Source organism: Periophthalmus magnuspinnatus, chromosome 17 (assembly GCF_009829125.3).
Source record: "Periophthalmus magnuspinnatus isolate fPerMag1 chromosome 17, fPerMag1.2.pri, whole genome shotgun sequence".
NCBI lineage: Eukaryota > Metazoa > Chordata > Actinopteri > Gobiiformes > Gobiidae > Periophthalmus > Periophthalmus magnuspinnatus.
In genome coordinates, this window is record NC_047142.1 from 7,616,125 (window position 1) to 7,638,829 (window position 22,705).

The window sequence follows — 22,705 nt, forward strand, 5'->3', positions numbered from 1 at the left end:
GGGCCATGTCAAGACGTCCTGCATGAGCCCCGTTCTAATATGAAGATGGTCCAAATCTCCATCTGTCGGCCTATTTCAGTCAATTGAAAAGAGCCAGATTACACATGCACATTGTCTCGTGATTACACACACGTTACCTCCAGTGCAGATAAGGACAAGTCTTACAAAGGCTGCTTTTCAAGTTGATGGTCAAAATTTTTAACACAGCTTTTATTAAAAGAGCCTATTTCTCAATATTCAGTTTCTTTCTTTGATTTGAAAACCAAGGCAAAGCGAAGTGTTGCCAGGAAACAGGTCCAGACTCAGGAAGTGACGGACCTCTTCAAATAGCCTCTGCCACGTTTATCATTCATTAGGACCTTAATATGAAGTCGGCAGCACATGTTGCACTAAACACTTTTGCCCTCTTTCCTCTTGTTCTGTCGATTTGCTGTGATTACCGCTCATTTCATTCCCGCTGTGTCAAAGCCCATGGTCTAACTGCCTAACCGGTAGACATTGATTTTAGCCCAGGCTCTTGACCGTTGCTAAGGGTAGTTGCTTACTGGCTACATTGGTCGCTAAGTGTCCATTGAACAGTGAATCATTCTCCGTTTCAGAAATAAAAGTGGTCTGATGAATAAGGGCTCTAGCATCCCAGTGCTTTAAAACATGCTAACACGACCTCACACACAAAAGGACAGGAATAACAGGCTTTTCATGACAGACATCTTATCATTGTTGAGATCATTGAGGTTGAGTTTGGTTTTCAAAAATTCTTATTGTCTTGCTTCAGTGCAGGTATATTGTATAAGCAGCTCTAGAGGCCAAAATAAGTCAGCTATGTACCGTCTGCATCTTATTATAAAGCGTTTATTGTCCAAGGAAGTGTGTGATTAACATGCTAGTTGCTGTTAGCGATAGCAAACTCTGCTTTGGCCTCTGAAAGTGCTTATGAGCTCAATGCAGTGAATAATTAGGATGCTCGCAATGCATAAGGTGGGGAATAACTCGGGACCACAGCAAATTGTTTAAACTCATTCAGTTTTTAACATTTTTAAGACGTGAAAGTCAGACACAGCACATTTAAGTGGAAAAATGCGAAGGTCGTGTTATTTTGTTTCTGTTTGCAGTCCTTCAGGTGCCATATAAACATACCTTCAGGTGTCATCCACAATGTTGATAAAATAAGTAAAATTGTGTGTCCAGCAGCAACTGCCTTTTGTAAACTCAAGGGAAGTGTCATTATTTTGCATTTCAACAGAAATATAATTAATTGTTTTTGTGTAAATTGTGTCAAAGGTTTAGAAGATGTTTTGAATACCAGATACAATTTTCAGCTTTGGTTCATAATTTCAACCAGAATCATTGCGTCTGGCAGCATTTAACAATAATGTCATGTTGAAAGGGTTATGTTTTAATCGATAATTCACTAGGTCACACTGTCGCCATTCAAAAGACTGCTTCACTGGAGCATTTTGTGTTTCATATGTGATAAATATTTGACTACAGCAGTTATTCACTCTGCCATTTGAATGCATGTGGAATCTATATATATATATATATATATATATATATATATATATATATATATATATATATATATATATATATATATATATATATATATATATATATATACAGCTTTAGCTTTTTCACATTTCACTTTCACTGCATCACTCAAACTATCACGACCACAGCCCTGGGCCTCTCTCTGTGTAAACAGGAAGTGCAGGTGATCTAATTAAGTTTTTCCATCTTTTTCTGCCGTGACACGTGATCTCCTGCTCCAGCTGATCTCTGATCTTGTGTGAGTCACCGCATTCTAAAAAACGTTCACACTTTGATTTGCACCTCAGGGACCCCAGTTATTTGGTTTGGCTAAAGGCAGAACACCATTGTGCATCTATACTTCTATTAAAGTTCGATGTGGATCAACTGCAGGGTACATGTCATCTTACCTCTGTTACCTCTCTCTTGTTACTTATCCATGCCGTCTGCAAACTAATCTGGTTTCAGACACTGAGCCCTGGAAATCTGTCACCTATGGGTGTCAAATGCATGCGGTCTGATCCCTCCCACTTAACATGGCCGTTACCCATATAGCCCTGTAGTGCCCCTTCACACCTTAGCCTGCACGGCCTGGTGAGCTGTTGTTTACCTCCAGCTCAGGTTACTCCTGTGCTCTTGAAACCAAAGAGTGACCTGGAATCCTATCCGCTGACCCTCACTGGTGTCAAAGATGCACTGGTGGCCAAGTAGCATTCAAATAACTGCAAACTGCAATTCAGAAAAGGTGTCAAGGAACTACCTCTCTTATAAAAACGCTCTCCTCCTCTCCTTTACGCTATTGAGTTTGTTTATGTTTAAAAAGTCTGTTCTGTCCATATCAGCCATGTATTAAAACCATATGTGATTTGTGATTCTACATTGTTCTGTTGTCAGTTGAATAATGTCATTTTTATTTCCACTTGGCAAGATCTGATCTGCATTATATAAGAATTTGAAAAGTATGCATTGTCTCTGAACCAAAAGCTCATTTAAAAGGTAAAAATCTAAAATCATCTCAGATAATTAACATAAGAAAAATAAGACCTTTGACTAAACTTTGCTCCACATTTACTTGGGTTTTGAAGTATTTGTTGCTTGCTACTAAACCAAAACGTCCTTCTTCATTAAATTCGTGCAGATTCCACATGCTATTACATTACACAAGTCAAACTGGATTTACCACCTCAAAAGCATCTGGGTAATTGTGGGAATGTATCCACCAGTTGACACAATGTAAACAGTTTTACTTGTTACTCTGAGCAAATCATTAGAGTGACATGGACTTTCACTTTATGGCACAGTAAACAGCTAACTCTACAACAGATGAAACATTTGACAGCAGCCTCCTGGCACTGACGTTAGCACTGGTTTGTTTTGAACGATGAAGGTTCAAAGGTCAGAAAGGAGACAGCACTGGCAATGGTACACAGCCGAACAAGCACGGTCTTGTCAAATGCGTGGGAAAAGTGGATTCATGCGTAAATTAAGATATTGGTTAATACTGCCAGTATATGTGGAGTTTACAACACTCTACTACTTCATACAAACGATGGCGGCCTTGTTAACAGTTGAAAAAACTGAATGGTGTTATGTAATCAAGTTGCACTTCAGTGAATCAATGGTATGAAAACAACTTGAGTAGAAAGAGGGTTTGTATTTTGTTGAAGCTTGAACAAAGTTGAACAAAAAGAAAACAGTTAGCAAGCAATTAATGTATGATAAGATAACATGCCTATAGGAGTTTTTAGAAACATTTTTTATTTTAATGACTAATTCTGTTTCAGGTAATATTTTGCACTTTACTTTGAGGATACTTAACCATTAGCAGTAATAGTATAATGTGTAAATGTACTGTGTACATTGACCTTTGTATAAGGGAATGAGCTTGGAAAAAAAGAGGCCTATAACTCCGAGGGGAAATAGTTTTGCTGTCAGTGCAGATTCACAGATGTGCTTTGGAGGTTTGACACACTGCCATGAATGTGCATTTTATATTTTATGAAAAGCACAAGTTCATGGACTGCACACATGCATTCCTTTGGCATTCGGAACATCTTTAAGCACATACTTGAGCCCCATACCACATGTGCGCTCAAGTCCATGTGAGACGTATGTTAACCTCGTCTGCACTGGCTTGTACCCCCTCACCTGTTTTCAAGAGCACATGATATTCAAAGAGTCAGAAGTACGCCTGGGTTATGGCCCTGCACGTATTCCTGACGAGCTTTCAAAGGCAGTGTACTGTTGGTCTTGTTCAGCAGCGTGCATCTCTTTACTCTGTTGAAAAGTATGTTTTAGTTTTAGCAACAGTAAAATAGGCAAAACGCAAATAAACCAAATAAATAAAAGAAATCTGAGTTTCAGAGGTGGCTACTTGAGTAATGGTGCGTCAAAAAGATATTACTCAAGTAGAAGTACTATGTAGTGGTTCAAGAAATTACTCAAGTAACAGTACAAAAGTATTTGGGGAAAGTTAATTTAGCTAGTTAGTTTATTTTTATAGTTTAAAAAAATGGGGAATGTACTACTCAAGTCAGAGTAACTTAAAGAGTAACTGTTGGGGCAAAATATTTAGTATTTTCAAAGGATAGACACAAAACACTCAGAATCTAAATCATATATGAAGGAGCAGTGCAAGAAATGTTCAAATCATTTCATATTGTCAACATAAAGATTTTGTCACTTACTCAAAGTAACAAACACTTTTACTCAAGTAAGAGTACTCTTACTTCAATAAAAATATTAGTCAAGTAGAAGTGAAAGTTTGCTGTCAGAAAAGCACTCTGAATAATACAATTTATTTTAAACTTTACTTAACTAAATGTAACTGAGTAAACAACTGACTACTACCCACCTTTTAGTGGATATAGTGTAAAAGGTTGGGACATTAGTTTTATAGCTGTGGGGAAGATTAGAAACAACATTTATTACTACAACTGTCTACTTTTTTAAGTATTTTAAGTATGAGCTCTCAGTCACCAGGGGTCATGAACCAATGCGTCCATGTCAGTGCCAAACCTGGACAAATATAACAGAGGCATCTGGTGTGAAAACCTTTGCTAAATGTGGACTTGTTTCCAGTTAGAATATATAAAAAAAAAAAAGTAAAAACACATTTGAGTTCATAGTTTACTCTATTTTACTTTTTCCACCTTGGCCATGTTTTATATAGCTTAAAGTCCCATTTATTATGTTTATGGGTTATGTAAAAGGCTATTTTAATTAATCACAATAGCGTCATAGGATTACATTGTACCAGCTGGACACAATAAATCAGGAGTGCACCAAGCAAAAGCTCAAGTTACCGAGCAGCAGATATCGAAGCGGTAACCAGGAGATGGACCACTGATTCGTTGACATGGTGATGAGGTCATCGCCTGGAGACGACCAATGGCAGCACTTGATTGGACATGGGTCTGTAGTTGCCGAGGTCGACTCTATAGGGCTCATGTGAGACATAAACATGCACTTCTATTTACAGTGGGAACAGTGTGATCTGTAACTAGAGAAGAAGAAAATCAGGAGGATATACATGAACAGAGGGGCGCAACAGGCTAATACATGATCTAACTGAGCTTTTAAAGGCCAAAGAAGGCGCTTTATACAAGAGACACACAGAGGAAAAGTTTGGTCATTTTGGCTGTTATAACTATACAGAATCATATTTTTCACTTCTAATGTTATCTACAAAAGGGACCCCCAACGTCTCAAATCATCGTCTTTGTACAGTTTCAAGCTGCACAGTACAGACAAAGTGTCAGGTCATTTGTAACTGTTTTTTCGATAGCGAGCTTTCTGGTTGCCAGGTTACCAATTCCCCTTTATATTGACTTGAAAGCCTTGATGGAAGCCTGTCTAATTGTGCTTGCTTGTTTTTCCTCTGTTGAAAAAATGTGTTTTGAGCAAAGTAGAAAAGCCCTATAGTATTTTCATTTTGAAACATAAATTCCTTTTTTTAAATATTACAAAATATATAGACAAAATGTGAACTAAGTACTTACTAAGTAGTAAGTACTAGGTTAAGGTAGAACTCACTGCCTTAACCTAGTGCCACTCTATGGGCCTTTGTGAATATCCACTTATGGAAAAGTTCCGGGGAAGTCACACCCGACTGGTGCATGAAGATAATGAGGATCACGTTTTATTGAGTCTGGGCAGATTTAGATCAATGGCATCTCGATGTTACACAACTGACCACTGACAACTGACCATGATTTGCCTTTTATCAGTGGGACTATTGCTTCTTTACTAGGAGTAAACCATTAAGCTAGCTCAATGTGTGTGAATCACAATGTAGGATCTTTGTAATATGCACCAAGAACAACCCAAAATGACACGATACATGTTACACCTATACTTCTGCCTCAACTATAGCAACTATGTTCCACTTACATAAGCAGAACCCATCCTCTTAACAAAGTCAAAACTACACAACCCTATATTTACAAATCTATGTGAGTAAGACAGCACTGGTTGACACTGTTTATCATGCTTCGTTAAGGTTCATTACTAACTCTAAAGCAATGGCACATCACTGTGAGTTGTATTCTCATGTGGGATGGCCTGCCCTGGCCATTCGAAGGAGGACTCATTGGTACACTTTTATTTATAAGGCAATGCTTGGACTACTGCCGACCTACATCTGTTCCTTACTGTCACAGAGCAGGGCTGATTCTTATTCTCTTCGTTCACAAGATCATGTGTTGCTCTCTGTTCCATTTGCTCGCACTGAACTGGGCAAAAAGGCTTTTGTCCACTCTGCACCTTATGCATGGAACATGTTGCAGAAAAATTGGAACTTGACAGAGTTGATTTACTTGAATGCTTTTAAATCTAAACTGAGAAGTCTCGAGGCTGACTCCATAACATGCACTTGTTTTTCGTAATCTGTTTGTCTTTTCCTCTTATCTTGTCTTTTAAATTATGTAATTGTATTTTTTTATTTGTTGCTTGGCCAGGACTCCCTTGCAAAAGAGGTTTTTAATCTCAATGGGACCTTCCTGGATAAATAAAGGTAAAATAAATTAAAATAAATTAAAATAAACTAAATGAGTGACTCAAAAAAACTATAAAGGTGAACAGTTCTTTTATTGATCTGATATTGTTGATTGAGATAATAAAAACAGTTTAAAAGTGCACAGGTTTTTTTTATCAGTCTTATATTGTTGATTGTGTCCATGAATAAGCCTTTCTCAGTTATATAACTCAGATATAAAGGTGCACAACTGCTCTGGTAGAAGGTCCATTTCCTTATCTCTATAGAGATGTTATTGTTTTGCTCTGATGTTGCACAGTAAGGTATTAAACTTGTTTTTCTAGCATTTATTTATTTGCAAGTGTTTTTATTGCTCAAAGCAGAGTTGTCTCTCTGCAGGTCTGATCTATAACTTCTCCGTGTGGTGTCACCTGCTACTCCATGGAGAAAGATCACTAAATACCATACTCTGGAACATTCCAGGCAAAGCCATAAAATCTCCATGCCGACAATCACGTAACAGACCTTTCGTGAAAAAAGTTATGCATATTAATCAACAAATAGATTCCTTGTTTTGAATGCACGGCTCATTAAACTGGATGTTCTACCTTGCAGAACCTGTTTGTGTTGACTAAATGTGTGCTGTGTGTTTTGCCTCCTCCACTACCACTGTTTACATTTCAGTGACATTCACGCAGTTCAGTGTCTTGTGTGAAGTTTCCACTGCCAGAAACAAGTCCCTGACAACCTCTTTGTGACGTCAAAAATGGGTCAAAAACAAGTAGCACATGCAGGGCCTTTTATGTGTCAAAATATATGAAAACTGATCAGAAGAGCAGCCTGTACTCAGCTGTGGCTTTATTAACATTTCCTTGTTCCAGAGGGGTGTGGTATACAAAATGTGAACTAAGTGCTTAGAAATATTTGCTGGGGGCTAGAAAACACACTTACAAAATATTTATAAACAACATTGTGCTTTAACCTGTTTGCAGTGGTATTTACCAAAGAAAATAAGTCTCGGACATACAAATGACTATTATTTGTGTGGAAACCATGTATTCAGTGCTATTCAAATGAACTCATTTAGTGAGTAAACACTATTTTCGATGTGCTATAATAATAGAAAAGACCGACTAGGCTACAGGAAGCATAAATAGTCCTAGTATAGTGTTGCCAATATGTGTTTTAGTCACTTCTTCTTTGGTGTAATATCAGCACTTGCAGTAACAATAGACAGTAGTAAAGGTAGCACCACAACTAAAATGAATATTATGATTTCACTATCACTATATTTAAAAGCATTTGTTTCAGTACTTTCTAGTTTAGCTTCATTTTGAGCGTGTGTATTTCATATCCTGTAATGATATTCATTTTAATCAAGTATTTTCCTTCTTATTAAGCAACAGTGTACACTGAATCACCTGGTAACTTTCCATGTCTCCTGTGCCCTGCCCCCACTCTCCCCGAGGCACTTCTCTAAAACAACAGGGATTCGCCTCTCTCTCCTTTTCTCTCTTTCTCTCTTTCTCTCTCTCTCTCTCTCTCTCTCTCTCTCTCTCTCTCTTTCACACACACACACATGTACATATATACACAAACACTCACAAGCACGCACACACACAGCCAGTAGGCCAGCCGTGTTTTTCCACAGGTAAAACATAGTGCGAGTGTTGCAATACGTGTGTTTGTATGGACTTTTACTGCCGTGCATTCCTCTCAGTGTAGACGGTGCAGCTGCAGTGAAGAGGCCACAATGTTCCCTGGACTGTACACTTGGACTTTTCCATTCACACAGACATAACAGAGGACTCGGGCAGCTTAAAATGATCCCAACAAATACAACATGTTGGCAAAATGAGGGCAGAGATAGAGTGGCATTTAAATGTGTGGTTAATGGGTTATTTACATGGGTTTTGGTCAGTGGTTAGTTCACCCATGTTTTGTCAAAGGGCAGGTGCTTGAAGTCAGAATATCCTGCATGATCATAAGTAAAAACATTTTGATTTGAGAGTATCATCACATTAGCTGAAATAAAAATACTGGCATGGTGGTGGTTGACAAACTTCCCTCACGATAAAGTAATCCCATTAGGGCCCTACTGAGTTTCTGTGTTCATTGTCTGTAGGTGGAGTTTAAAATGATTCTGCAGGTGACTCAGTTTGACATTTGTGTTTTGAAAGTATGCATTCATGTTTTCTTTGTGTGAAAGTGAAGCACTATTTAATGTTGAACTTAAACCAGTACAGACCAGATAAAAAAAATACAGGAAGAAAGGAATAAATGCTTTAAAGTTTTATTACAGGCAGGAATAGTTGCAGCAAAGTGGTGGTGGCTGGAAAGAGGCCGGGGGTGAGCACAGGCAGTTCCCGGTAATCTGAAGGCACAGAACAAACAGGTAAGTAGAAGACAAATACAAAAATGAGCACATGGAGAAAATCAAAGGCAGATGATCTTGAATTAGGCTTTACCACACTGAAACAACAGTCACACTGGTCACATTTTTCTGTAGCACTTTTCCACCTTCAAGGCACTTAAAGCTCTTTACATCAAGGAACCAGCACCCGTGGGAGCTGGATTTAAACTATCAACCTTTGGATCAGCGGACAAACACTCTACAAATGCTCTACAGTCCACAGGTGTGATGGGCGGACATTGAGGTGGTGCTTGAATCTGCAGGTGACCAGGAAAACATCGGACTATGGAAAATGGGACTCACACAGGCCAGACATAATGTTCAATACAATATTTCTTAGACAGTTATTAAGGGGAAAAGTCATGCCCAGCTATGACAAAGAAATATCAGCAAAATAATATATCCATTCATGTAAATGGTCCATGAAAATACTTCATAATTCAAATATTTCATAATCCAAATAAAATGCAAAGTGGACAATGTAAAGGCAAGCACAGAGCACGTCAGGTTCAGGGACAATATTAATCTTCAAATTATATCCTTACATATTATTATATATGACTTATGGATGTGCCCATATATCTTTATTTTTTTTTTACATTTATTTAATCTAATTTATTACATTGGTTGTGAATTATGTATGCTATGTTTTATTTATGTTTAAAACCGTTCGTTATGTACTTTATTTAAAAAGGGGGAAAAGAAATGAGCTAAAAATGCTGTAACCAACTGGTGCTGTTTGTATAAAGAAAATGTTTAATCTTGCTTTAGGTTTAAGTATGAATGTCTATGGTTCCTGAAGCAATATCGCACTTCAGAATGTGTTGTTAAGAGTCACCAGCTCCTGACATTTGGGCCCATTGACACTAGTTAATGAATATTTCTGATTCTAATTTCCCTTTACAGTCTTATACTGGTACTCTTACCACAGCTGCTGCCTCAGTTTCATTTTTTCAACGATAATTAATAATGTCTTTTAGGTCCAAAACATTTCACTATTTTTTCTTGTTGTATTCAAGGTTAACCAAGTAATGAGATGTTTTGAAAAAGTTGTAGGAAGCCCAGGTGAAATACATGTGTGTAATAAAAGTGTTAACAAATATGTATTCTAAAGTTCACCTCAAATGACTCTTGATGCCATTCATTAAAGTTCATTTGAGGGCAGCCATTTTTATTTGGATGTTGTAACTGACATCGAAGTGGACTATAGCTTTACTTATACTTACTTATTAACTGGATGAATGATTGCATTAATATACATTGTATTTTATTGCTGTGTATACCATTTATGACACCAGCCTGTCCAGGGACTGAAGGTGGAAATTAGAAATGTCGCTATAACCTGGCACAAACATACGAGTGTAGGTCACGGTTTTTATGTGCATTGTCCCTGATAAACAAATAAACAAATCTGTCATGTATCACTGTTTTTTGCAACTACAGCTTCTTGAAAGATGTAATTTACCAGTCCTGGCATTTCTGTCCTGTGAGAGTTTGTGACACGAGATCTTGTCCATTCCTAATGTCCAGATGCCTAATGTCCAGATGCTTCTTTGTCTCTACAGTTGCTCTCCATGCTTCATCCTACAAACCAACAGGCCTGCTCACACTAAGGATGCATTCTTCAGTTTGCTCCAACAAAGCTAGTATTCATGTGTTCCTTTCAGAAGATTTAATTTAATCCCGGACCACAAAGATATCTGTCTGTGTCCTTGTATGCCTCCAGACCAAAACAACATCAGAATGTTGGCTTTCTGTCAGTTCACTTTGTACGAAAGATCTAAAATGTGTATTTGTGGTTTGAACTGTGTGAACCAACATCCTTGATGTCTTGATTTATCAACGGTAAGAATGAAAATGCTTCTTTGCCTTTCCCCGCAGGTCCCTCTAGTCATGTGAGCACCTGCAAAAACTTTTTGCCTTCAGAGTATGCAGCCAGAAATCAACTTCCAAGAACTGATAGCAGTCTCTATTGTGCAAGTTATTGTTTTTTTATTAAAACCATAGAAGCCAGTGCATTGTAAAAAATGTAATAGTGTCCAAAAATGTCTTATGTAACTTATTCACATAATGTACACATGTATTTAAAACAGCAGCCAGCTTTCAACCGCTCTTAAAATACATCTATGCTCAGTGTATTTGAGGCAGTATATTCTTATGACAGTCATATGGAGGAGCAACTACAACGTATCCAAGTAGGTAAGTAGTTTATTTTGTCACTACAGGGTCAAACAGGATTTAGAAAACATACATGTGAAACAGGTCAGATGTTTGAAAATGTCTTCAGAAATTTGCACTAAGGAAAATGAGTTTTAGTCCAGATGACATTTTCTTCTATAAAATATGAGTTCATAAATGAAAACATTTTTCTCAGTTTACCTATACTGCTTATGTTGTTGTTTAAAGGCTTATACAGTTAAAGTATGTACAAGGGTCATGGAGCTCAGATGGACTTTGCATGTCCAGCACATGGTTACTTCATCTGGAGCTGTTGAAAAGTGACTATGTATCTTTCTTGCTACAAATACACTGGCAGATACATAAGTCATCCTTTTGCTTTTGATTTCTTCATGATTGAAGACTTGCCATAATCATATTTTTACCTCAAACTCAATGCTCCCCAAATCCAAGTTCAGGCTCTTGACTCCAGCAGAAAAGCTCATTCCTGTTGGAGTTATTTGCGTTGCTATGACTGGGGTCATTGTGGAGTAATATTTTACCATCCCGACCTTTGAACCCTGTCATGCAACCATGTGCTGGGGTCATGTTTTGGGACAAGCACGTTGATATCCGTCTGCGTCTGGGTCAGGTTCAGGAGGGTTCACAGGGCAAGCGGACGAAGGGGGCGGGGCGAGCTTGTTAACATGATACACACTGCTTTCTTTACATGGAGCTCAAGAAGAGGGACAGAACATCTAAGAGAAGAAGTTGTACATGCATGCATTCTTTGAAAACAAGTGTATAAACCATGAAGACTTGTAAATGGGTTCACTTTGGTTACAAAATGTGGCACAATTTAAAAAAGTACTGCATTCTAATTACTTTGCTCACTGAAGGTAACAGGTCGCTGTACTCTTTGTACCTATTCCCAAGGCTTAAAAAATAGATAGAGCGGCAACATGAAGGGCAACCAGTACAGAAGTTTTACAAAATCAAAATGCAAATATTAGGATCTGGATGAAACAGACTAAATCAGGACTAGAACAGAACCAAACCAAGTCTACCAAATTGCACTTGTTCTATAGGACCAAATAATATGAAAGTGCGAACAGAGCAATACTTTCACAAAGAACCATGCATTTCAGCTTTCAGATGTGTGAATCATACCTGTAATAGGGCAGAGGGACTAAAACGTTGTGCTAATAAAAGTGAACCAAGAATGAGACAGTGTGCGGGAGTCTTCTTAAAAAACATTTCCAGCTAAGTGCCTTTCCTTCAACGTGCCTGTCAGGTGTGCAGACTCTACACTGTAGTGAGTACAGGATACATTTGCCTACAGTAAAATTAAATGTACCTTAACCTTTGCCCCAATGTTATATCCAAGTATTATAATTTAAAGTAATAAGACATACAAAGTTAAGAGCATGTTTTTGGAAGGTAGGAGGAAGCCAGTGCCAGTGGGCTTTAGCACAGAGAGTAAAGATACACCAATACAGTACAGATAAAGATACTATCAGGTATCAAGTCCAAACCAGAAGTACTGAGTTGACTATTGATTCAATTTTCAGTTAAGGCCACTTAGATAAATCAGTTAATGTTTGAAAAGATTATTTGACGATCTCTCAATGTTTGCACTTTATTCAATGCTACTACGGAGTCACTGATTACTGAATTAAATAAAATAATGAACATATTTGAACTGTATTGGATTCATGTAGATATAAGGCATAAGATAGGTTCACCTTATTCTGGAATTTGCTGTAGGCGCCGCAATCGTCATTCTGGTTGTATTATTTTACACAAGACTGCCGATCTTGACAGCAGATAAGTTCTATAGAGACTACAGAGCCTTTTTAAAGCCTCCCAGAGAATCGGTGGATTGTTGACTTGTTGCATATGAACACAGAACACGTTACACAAATTTTATATCATAATGGCAAAGTTTTTGTCAAATTTTCCATTGAAAAGAATGGCATTCCCGCTTAACCAGATGCGCCGCCACAAGGAAGGAGTGGTTTAGGAACAATTAGTTAGAGGCAAAAATGGGCGGGGCGGAAAAAGGTCAATGGACAAAATAGAAAACTTAAGCGTCAGTACTGACATCTGAACTGAAATGAAGCTCGACAATGAAGAAAATTTTCCATTCACTTTTCCCATAGACTTATCTTAAAAAGCTAATTTTAAGAGTTCAAAGCTATCGTGGAGGCTAACCAGCTATGTGCTAACTAACATCCATAATGCGGCCATTTTAAAGCCAAAAAGCGAATTTAAAATGCAAGATTCAGCACAATATTTTAATAACTAAGTGGTTTAAATGAAATCATAGTCCTTGAGGTCATTAGTTATCACATAGCTCATTAGCCTTGAGCAAGTTTTCAAACTTTTAATGGGAGTCTATCGGAAAATGAATGGGAAATTTCGTTCCGTAACATGGGGGAGGGCTGTTGAGCTCCACAGCAGAAAAGGTCCATCTACAGAATCCTCCATCTCTTTTCTGACAGAAGCATCAACCAGTCTGCCATGTGGTACTTTTCACATAGGGATTAAATCTATACAAAGGCAAGCAAAGTTTATTTGTATAGCACAATTTGTACACAAAGTAATTCAAAGTGCTTTATAGAATAAGAAAGACAACCTCAATTCTTGCATCGCCTATAGGGACAAAAATCAGGTCTCCATGACATGTATCTCATTTATTATTAGATGAACAACATTGTTTAAAGTCAAGATCTGGGTAAAATAGGTCATGGTTAGGGTTTAGGTTAATCTTAATTCACTTTAGATGAATGTACCAATTTAAAATGTACAAATTATAATGATCCACAGGTGTCACAGATTATAACTAGCAGACACAAGCACAATATGTCTTCTTTAAGGTTAGGATTGGTCTGCGGGAAATTATGTAAGTCAGTGTAATGTCCCCAAGAAGCATGGAAATCCAAAACCAGTTTGTGCAGGCCAGAGGAAAACTACCTGAACTCACTCTGTGTTTGTTTGAATTGGTACTTTGGAGTGACATCACACTGGGGGGGGGTTCTGCATCTATGTCTAGAGTGGAATCGGCAGTTACCATGGTAACACAATGCACACATTAGCAAACACTGGCAAAACAGTTTTAAAATAGTCAGCCTGTGATCAATACGAGCTTTCATGGTCACATTTAGGGGGCTGATTTTGAAACTGTGCTACTAATGCTAACGAGCTTGTGACTGTAATTTTATGTGAGTGACTTGTTTAGTAGCAGAATTCAGCTCACCTGCTGTAGTTCCAGCGAAGTTAGATATTTATGGTCAGATAATGCTCCGATTTAAGTCTAACTTGAGTAACAGATGTTCACACAGAGCAGTGCCTATACAGTTAGCCTCACCTCACCCAGGGACTGTTGATGACATCAGCTGCAAAGTATCAATTTGTTGCTGATGAATTATCTAATGTAGCACTGCCCCATTTTTTTTCAAATCCCTATGTGGACAATAATGAATCACCACAGCTGTGGCACTTACATACAGAACATTTAGACATGCATTGCATCCGTAACGATAACAGCGAGATAAAAAAACAAAAACAAAAACAAACTCTATCCACTTTATGCAGCATTACTTTGTTTATATGCAATGTTATCATTGTCAATGACTTATTTGACTGGAGCGCTGGGGTGCAGAGTGCTAAAGTAAGACAGGTTGTATGTCAGAGAAGTATGTGTCTGCATGCTTGTCAAAGTTAAAAATATGGACTGCAAGGTTATGGGAGGTAACAGTGATGACACGCTGAATACCGTTGAGAAAATAAAACTGCAGAGCTATTTCTGTATGAACTATATGGTAACACACACGGGGAGGTTGCTACGTGTCTATTTCAAGCCATTTCTTTAACGTAAAGACTTTTGCACCTATAAGGAGTTTAACAAGATTTACACCCATTATGTTAATTCACACTCGGCTTAGGCTTATGTCTATGTACTGTACATGTTTTAGAGGTAGTGTGGAGTGGGGTAAGCTATGACATGGACTATAGAATTAAATGTGAAGGATCAAATAAACTGCAGATGTGGGGATAAAAAGAGGAGGACTGTTACAGGAGGGAGCAAAAGTTGGGGTTATACTGTTGTTTTGATGAGAGGGAGTAGTGAGAGACTAGTCTGAGGGACAAGTGGATGAATGACACTAAAAAGGAAATTTTGTAATCTTTAAATATACATACAACAGAATTACAGTGTCAAAGTATTAAAAAACACCCACAATAAAACTGCATGGAGATGTTATTAATTTGTTTGGAAAGTTGCACAGTGCAGCATTTGACTCAATGAATCTGTTATTAAGAATGCATGCATTTAATGCTGTCCTCTCACCCCTCATTTGATGTCAGGAAATCATCTATGACCTCCCATTGATTACATTGTCTTGCCATACAAGAATATATTCAGATGACTAGTATTTGCTTATTAACTACCAACTGTTGATTTCATTGAAGAGAAAAAAATGGAAATAGAAAATTCCATCTTCCATGGTTGTCTCTTTGCATGCTGAAAGTGCATGTTCATTTTATTTATTGAGGGTTGGTACAGACACAAGAAGAAAGTACAGTCGAATGTCATCTGTTTCAAACTGCAAACATTAAATGCAAACCACAACTTTCTTATCCTCTCTTCATCAAAAACACGTTACTTGGATGTATGATGGTGTCTTTCTGCACTGTTTGCATTGAGGATAATATTACCCCTCTCAGCCATGTGATCCTTTAAGTTTTTCTGTTTGCACTGTTACACAAAACCGCTACACACATAGATTTATATAAGACCTTTATATAAGGACTGGGCTTGGGCCAAGGACAAGAATCCTTATGTCTGCTGGCAGGTTCGTCAGAGGGGAATCATTGCTCCATAGTCACATATCAATGTAAATCCCCTTTCTAAAAAGCCAGGTACTGTATCAGTAACACATGTACCATAGTGATAAACTCCTCTATGGGAGAAATCAATCACTTGAGTGGTTTAAGTTAATGAAGAGTAGGGAGTCTCTGCAGTGGTCTAACTCTCTGCCCTTTTGCTATTACAGCCTCGGGTCTATATGCAGCCCGTGTACTATAGGCTACTACAATAACAAACAGTTGGGGAGTGTTTAGTGTTCCTTTCTGGATTTTGGCTCACATCTGTGATAGCTGAAGCTGTGGGAAGTTGTTTGCTGTTGGGTAAATTAGGTCTGGGAGAGCTAAGAACATCCTCTGCACACGATGTACTCATATAGCACACACACGTACAGCAATAACATGATCTGGGACTCCAGCCAATAAGTTGTACTTAGTGGTTTAACGGTGCCATACTGACTGGGCACTGTGTAGATGTTGTCTATGTTCATTCAGGTGTTTTGGCACGCATTCAGGCTAATGTAGGCCTAATGATGATACTATTAGGAAAAACTTTCTAATCTAAAACCAGTTCTTACAACAGCTTCATTTACACGCTGCAAATTGTCTGACAAAACGTTGTGGTGGAAATCTTCTTACTTATTTAAACACTGTTATTTAGGAAACGTATAGACACGATTCTTTATAGTACGAAAATACACTACAATAATTATCTTAATTTCCATAAATGTAAAAAGGTTCGTTTAGTTCCTCCAGTCGCCAACGATGCAAAACCTTTCGATTACTCCCGTCATAACTGTATTATAGTCCAATAACAAGAAGCGCACTGAAACCGCAAGAAAACACGCGACTCGAGGAAAAAATAATAAAAAGATTTTTTCACAGCATTTAGAGAAGCGTAAGATTTTGAAGTGAAAGCCAGATCTCCGAGAACAAGCTCTCAAGTTCCCCACATATTTATAAGTCAGTCAGCTGACCTTGCTTTTGGGCGAGTCCATTATGCAGTGAAACTCCAGACGACTTTACTATTATATATTATATTAAAGAACATATAACAGCTATTGACTCCAAGAAATAAAAATAATTACATTCATATGGCAACCTTTGTCAGAAAAACAATGTTATTTTCTTCCCGTTGCTAGTTGACTGTGCGTAAAGACGCATCTGGCACAGCGCACCCTCCCGCCTCTGCCCAAGTGGTGCGGTCCTCTGTTGAAATTCCGAGAAGTAAGCCCCTGTGTTTCTTAGAATTGGATTCTGAGAACTGGTGATGCACAGAGTTTCGAGGAAACTTTTACAAGGTGACTGTTTTTTCTATCCTTTCCTATTTCTCAGTATTAGACCAGAAGTCAAGGAGATGCGGAAGGAAGTCTAGTTTAGGGCTGGCTTGTATTTTTTCTTCTTTAGAACACTTTGTTATACTTATTCTTAGAAAGTTAATTGACAGTTTATTCCAAATTTATTGTGAATGTGTTTTAATGTTTTGGGCAGACATAGCGCAGATCTGTAGTCTGTGGGAAACAGTGCCATGTTGTAGTATGTTGAGCCTAACACCGCGTCAGGACTGTGACTCCTGGAGATAAAATGGCTCAACTGGACTCGTTACACTGGTTTAGCCACTGTACCACACTAAAAAAAACTGCATTACGGCCTCTTATTACGCAAAATCTTAACCTCGTTGGCGCAAACGTAAAACACAAATAACGCAAAAAGTAGTGCCGCTGCTTTTTGAGCAAAGTAAACTTGAACAGACTTGAACATGACAGTTTACAAACTTAAATGTCCTTTGGCCGCGTGCTACAAACCAAAAAACGCGATGTGTAAAAATGTTGGACGCTTTGACTCATTTTAGAGGCGCTGGTGAGATTAGTTGAGCCTGAGAAATTCTACGAATAAAATCCGAGTTGTTACTTGTTACTACTGCGGAGGAACAGGAAACCGATGTGTGTCTACACAACTTAATCTGAGCCAAGGACGGAATGTGCTCCACAGAGACAGGACTGCGCCAGTGCGAGTGCGCCTAAAAACACCGCAAAACAAGACAAAAACAGACAATAATTAACTATGCTTGAATAATTTAGACTCATCTGCAATGTTTTTGATTCGTGTTTAACTTATATGGTAATGTAAATGTTAAAAAAAAACAACACTCCAAGTCGTAATCTTCGTGTAGAAAACTCTAATAATCTTCATTGTAAAAGGAAGTTGCAAAAGCTGTGTTATCTCTAAGGATCTAAGCGAAACGTTTCTGGTTAATAATAGTTTACAACTAAACAAGTTACGCAATAAACTGGTATCCGCCCGAGCCCCTACAGCTCTTTGAAGTGTTGTAGTTGTAGGTGATCCGCCCCGAGCTGTTTTAGGGCTGTGGCGCCGCGCTGTGGTCAAGTAGTGCAAATACATTTTTACGGTTGTCTAGTTATAATATTAATACTAATTTATGATGATTATGATGATTACTTATGTTATTTATAGAGGCATTATAATGTTGAATTAACATTCAATATCTTTTTCATAATGTATAATTTGTTCTTCATTTCCCCCAGATTTTGACAACATGACCACAGCTACAGATGGCTGTATTCAGTTCACCCGACATGCGACTTACGTCCTGTTTAATTTCAACCGCCTCCGAAGCAGAAACATGCTGACGGATGTCACTATTCGGGTGGACGGGCAACATTTTCATGCTCACAAAGCCGTTTTGGTGGCTTGCAGGTATGATCACAGTCATTAACAACATTTAAATAAAGTTTTCTTCATAAGATATTTACAAATCCATTACTTCATAGTGGGTTCTTCTACTCGGTCTTCATGGATCCAGAGAATGCAAACCTCAGATCTATCACTCTGGACTCCCGAGTGGACCCTAAGAGCTTCTCCATTTTGCTGGACTTCATGTACACATCCTGTCTCAATCTCAACGACAGTCACATCTTAGCCACCTTAAATGTGGCTCTGTATCTACAGATGGAGCATGTTGCAGACACCTGTCAGCGCTTCGTTAAAACCAGGTACAACCTTCACTTAAGCGGGTGTAATAGGCTTGACTTTATTGTCTTAATGTAAATATGTCTTTAAAGGCACCCACCAATGCAGACAGAAGATGACGTTCATGCTTCTAAGTCAGCTGAGACAAACCAGAGTTTCAATCACTCTGCTACTGAGGATTGCAGAAGCTATGCCCCCAATGTTTTTAGAGGAATTAACACCTCTAATTCTTACCAAGTCTATAATGACCACTCAGTGTCTGAGGGAAGCGGTAAGATCCACCCACTCCCTAGAACAAGTACTTTTTGCTCTAACACAACCCTGATGGGACACCAAAACGTCTCATCTATAATCCAACTGGCCAGCAGCTTTCACGACCCAGAGACCCCAATGGAAGACAATGTGCACCATCCTCAGGCTAAATACTTAAGACGGTCCCCTGTCTTTGACAAACCCCTCATCTGCAGTCCCCAGAGTCCTTTAAGATCTGACGGACAGCCTAACTCGCCCACAGAGTCCAGCAGTTGCAAGAATGCAGCACTTAACCTGAAAGAGCACTGCCCTAAAGAACCCAAAGCCCACAACTGGAAAAAGTTCAAGTTTATCCTGATGAACCAGACATCAGATAACAAAGAAAGACAAGAGGAGAACATAGGAAGTGATTCTCCAACACACAGTCTGCACAGCAATGAGTCAAGTGGACTCCATGAAAGCCAGAGTGAAGACGGACTCAGCGACCAAAGAGATGAACTAAACCAAAGCAGTTGTAGCAGTATCAGGTAACAGTTTCATCAGACACTAAGTTGACATTAGGAGCAAGCAATGACTAAGTAGTGACTAATAATAATAATATTTTTTTTAATTTTCCTGACAGCTGCGAAAGCCCTCAGCGTCTTTCTCCAGATTCGGTACCCAGTGAGATCACCACCAGACTGCACTCAGAATATTCAAACTGTGGTATGTGCCTTATGATTTTTCAATGTCCAATATCACACAGCTCTACCATTTTGCTTATAATGGATGATTAATTAGTGGTTTTCTATCTGTAGAAAAAAACACATACTTGTGCAATGGTTGTGATCCGCATTTTTCGGAGGAAGAATCTTTAAGAGAGCGATCAATTGAAGCTCACAGTGACAACAAGCCATACAAATGTGACTGCTGCCAAGCCTCATTCCGATACAAAGGCAACCTAGCCAGTCACAAAACCGTTCACACAGGTACAATGATAAATCACTCTTTTAAATTAAATCATTTTCACTGATTGTGTTGATTAACCTTGTGGAAAATCTCCAGGCGCAAAACCGTACCATTGTAACATCTGTGGAGCGCAGTTTAACCGACCGGCCAACCTCAAAACCCACACGCGCATCCACTCGGGAGAAAAGCCATTCAAGTGTGAGACATGTGGATCCAGATTTGTACAGGTAAGGCAAAATCGGCTGCTTTGAATTCAAAATGCAGAAAAAAAATCTTTAATTCATTAGCATTTGTATAGTATGTATAATCAACTAGAAATCATTGTTTTGGTAGTGTTCTTCAATCACACTGTATTCAAATTATAATTTAGAGCACTGAGCACTACCTTCTATTTAAGTATATTGTGCTATTTTATGATCTATGTTATAATGTTGTTTCCACATCAAAAACATACCCAGAGTTGCGTTTTGTTTCATTCACACATGTTTAACACACAAAAGCAGCAGGAAACACTCTATTCCACCTTGCGATGTCATGTGGTAATACAGGAAGTGCTATACTGTGTTTTTAAACTCCATACAACTTCACTAGAATCATTTGGATGATTTCAGCCCTGGGATTACCAATCTCTACTGAACTAAAGGTAAAAGTGAACTGTTAACTTGGAAACTACCGCTTAATGACATCGTTATGTGGAACAGAGCATTTTGAGCTTTGGAGATATAGACAAACGAATAATAAAGGATTACTCAAGTATATGTGAATGAAACAAAACACAACTCCAGGTATGCTTTTTTTTTTAGAAGATAACATTATAGCATGGCTTAGAGCTCAAAAGAGTCAATTTTTCACAATTTGGCACTTTTAATATTTTGACATTAATGCAACTTTGACTTTTATTGGTTACTAATTATGTGCACCTGTGTTTAGGTGGCCCATCTTCGTGCCCACGTCCTAATCCACACCGGAGAGAAGCCATACCCATGTGAGATTTGTGGCACTCACTTCCGCCACCTACAGACACTCAAGAGCCACATGCGCATCCACACGGGAGAGAAACCATACCATGTGAGTGCCAGGTCCAGCCCCTTATCCACTTAGACTGTAAAAAAGATTAACCCTAGTGACCCTGTGATCCCTGTACATACTACTAATGCTCCTACACTTAAAGGTGTAGTGCCTAATTTTTACTGTCTTAGAAATGTGAAAAAAGAACTAGTTCATTTTAAATTGTCAGACAATAAACCGCTTTATAAATAGTTGCTTTCAGCACACATTTGCCACATTTTGACTTCAAGAGCTACTTATATAATACATCTGTACACAAATTACATGGGTGAAAAAAATCCAGTACAGGGTCTTTAACTTCTTCTACATGGTTGTGCAGTGATAAAAGAGTTTTTTGTTTTCTTTTTTTAGTGTGAAAATTGTGATCTCCACTTCAGACACAAGAGTCAGCTGAGGCTCCATCTGCGGCAGAAGCACGGGGCGGTGACCAACACGAAGGCCCAGTATCGGAGGGGCACCAGCAGTCTAGACAGAGGCCTGGTTAATGCTTGCTGAAAACGTATTCGAAGTGTACATTTGATTCAGTGTATTTTTAAAGAATGCTCATCAGTATATGTAAGCTTTATGCCCATGTAGAGAAACCAGATTATATTATGACTTAAATGTGAATTTTAGCTGGTACTATATTTTACACACAATGAAATGCAGCACTGAAGGGCTAATTTGTTTTAAGAACTTCTGTTACAGTTGAGGTTTTGAGATCAGTGCTCAGCGGTGGTCAAATCAGCTGTTTTGATATAAGTATATATTTTCACATGGCCGTCTGATAGCATTGTATGAATGTATGTATGTACAGATGTATAAAATCTTATTTTATAGTAAATGGTACAAATTGTTAATATACGCAAAATTTTGTATATACATTTTATGTCTTTTTGGCCTGTTTTGTTGCGCTTTCTTTGTATTTTTGCACATTCAAAATATAGTAAATCATATTTTATTTTTTAAGAAAGACTGTATTTTTACTAAACTATGCTCTTGTGTTAAACATATCTGAATGTATCTTACGGTGCTGCATAAGGTTCGATTTGCAGGATTATAAAAATGTGATTGTATTTTCTAGCCTTACATGTCACAGACACATGTTAAACCCTAGAATGAAAGTGCCATACACTCATGTTTTCAGATGTATTCCTCCCAGATTATTCATGTAAAGTGTCACCCCACCTGATGTTACACATTGCTCTTCTAATTTGTCATCTAGTACTTAAGGCTTTTAGTTCGGTACAGCAGTGGTTCATCGCTTTAGAAGCTAAACTTGTGTGTGTTGCTATACAAAGTGCTCAGGAATATCTATAATGCAAGCATCTGCCTTTGTAATTGTACATATTTTCAACAAGAGAATAAAAGCTATATCTTGTTGCACTGCCATTCATTATTTCTATACATTATTAATATTTTTGCCATAGATTTTATATTCGCAACTTTGAAAGCTGTTTCTACTATAAGGAGAAATGTTTATTTACATAACATAATTTTTAATACTGAAAAAATAGTGTATAGAC

At 38.1% G+C, this 22,705-nt stretch overlaps 1 protein-coding gene across 1 annotated transcript; it reads left to right on the forward strand.

Annotated features, from left to right (window-relative positions):
* Window positions 1-17,140: 17,140 nt before the first annotated feature.
* bcl6ab (BCL6A transcription repressor b) lies at window positions 17,141-22,571 on the forward strand. Its single transcript, XM_033982740.2, has 9 exons — window positions 17,141-17,242; window positions 18,488-18,659; window positions 18,734-18,955; window positions 19,025-19,711; window positions 19,807-19,889; window positions 19,982-20,152; window positions 20,229-20,359; window positions 21,063-21,200; window positions 21,552-22,571. Exons 1-9 carry the CDS (start codon window positions 17,212-17,214, stop codon window positions 21,693-21,695), a joined length of 1,779 nt encoding a protein of 592 aa, XP_033838631.1. The 5' UTR covers window positions 17,141-17,211; the 3' UTR covers window positions 21,696-22,571.
* Window positions 22,572-22,705: the final 134 nt, after the last annotated feature.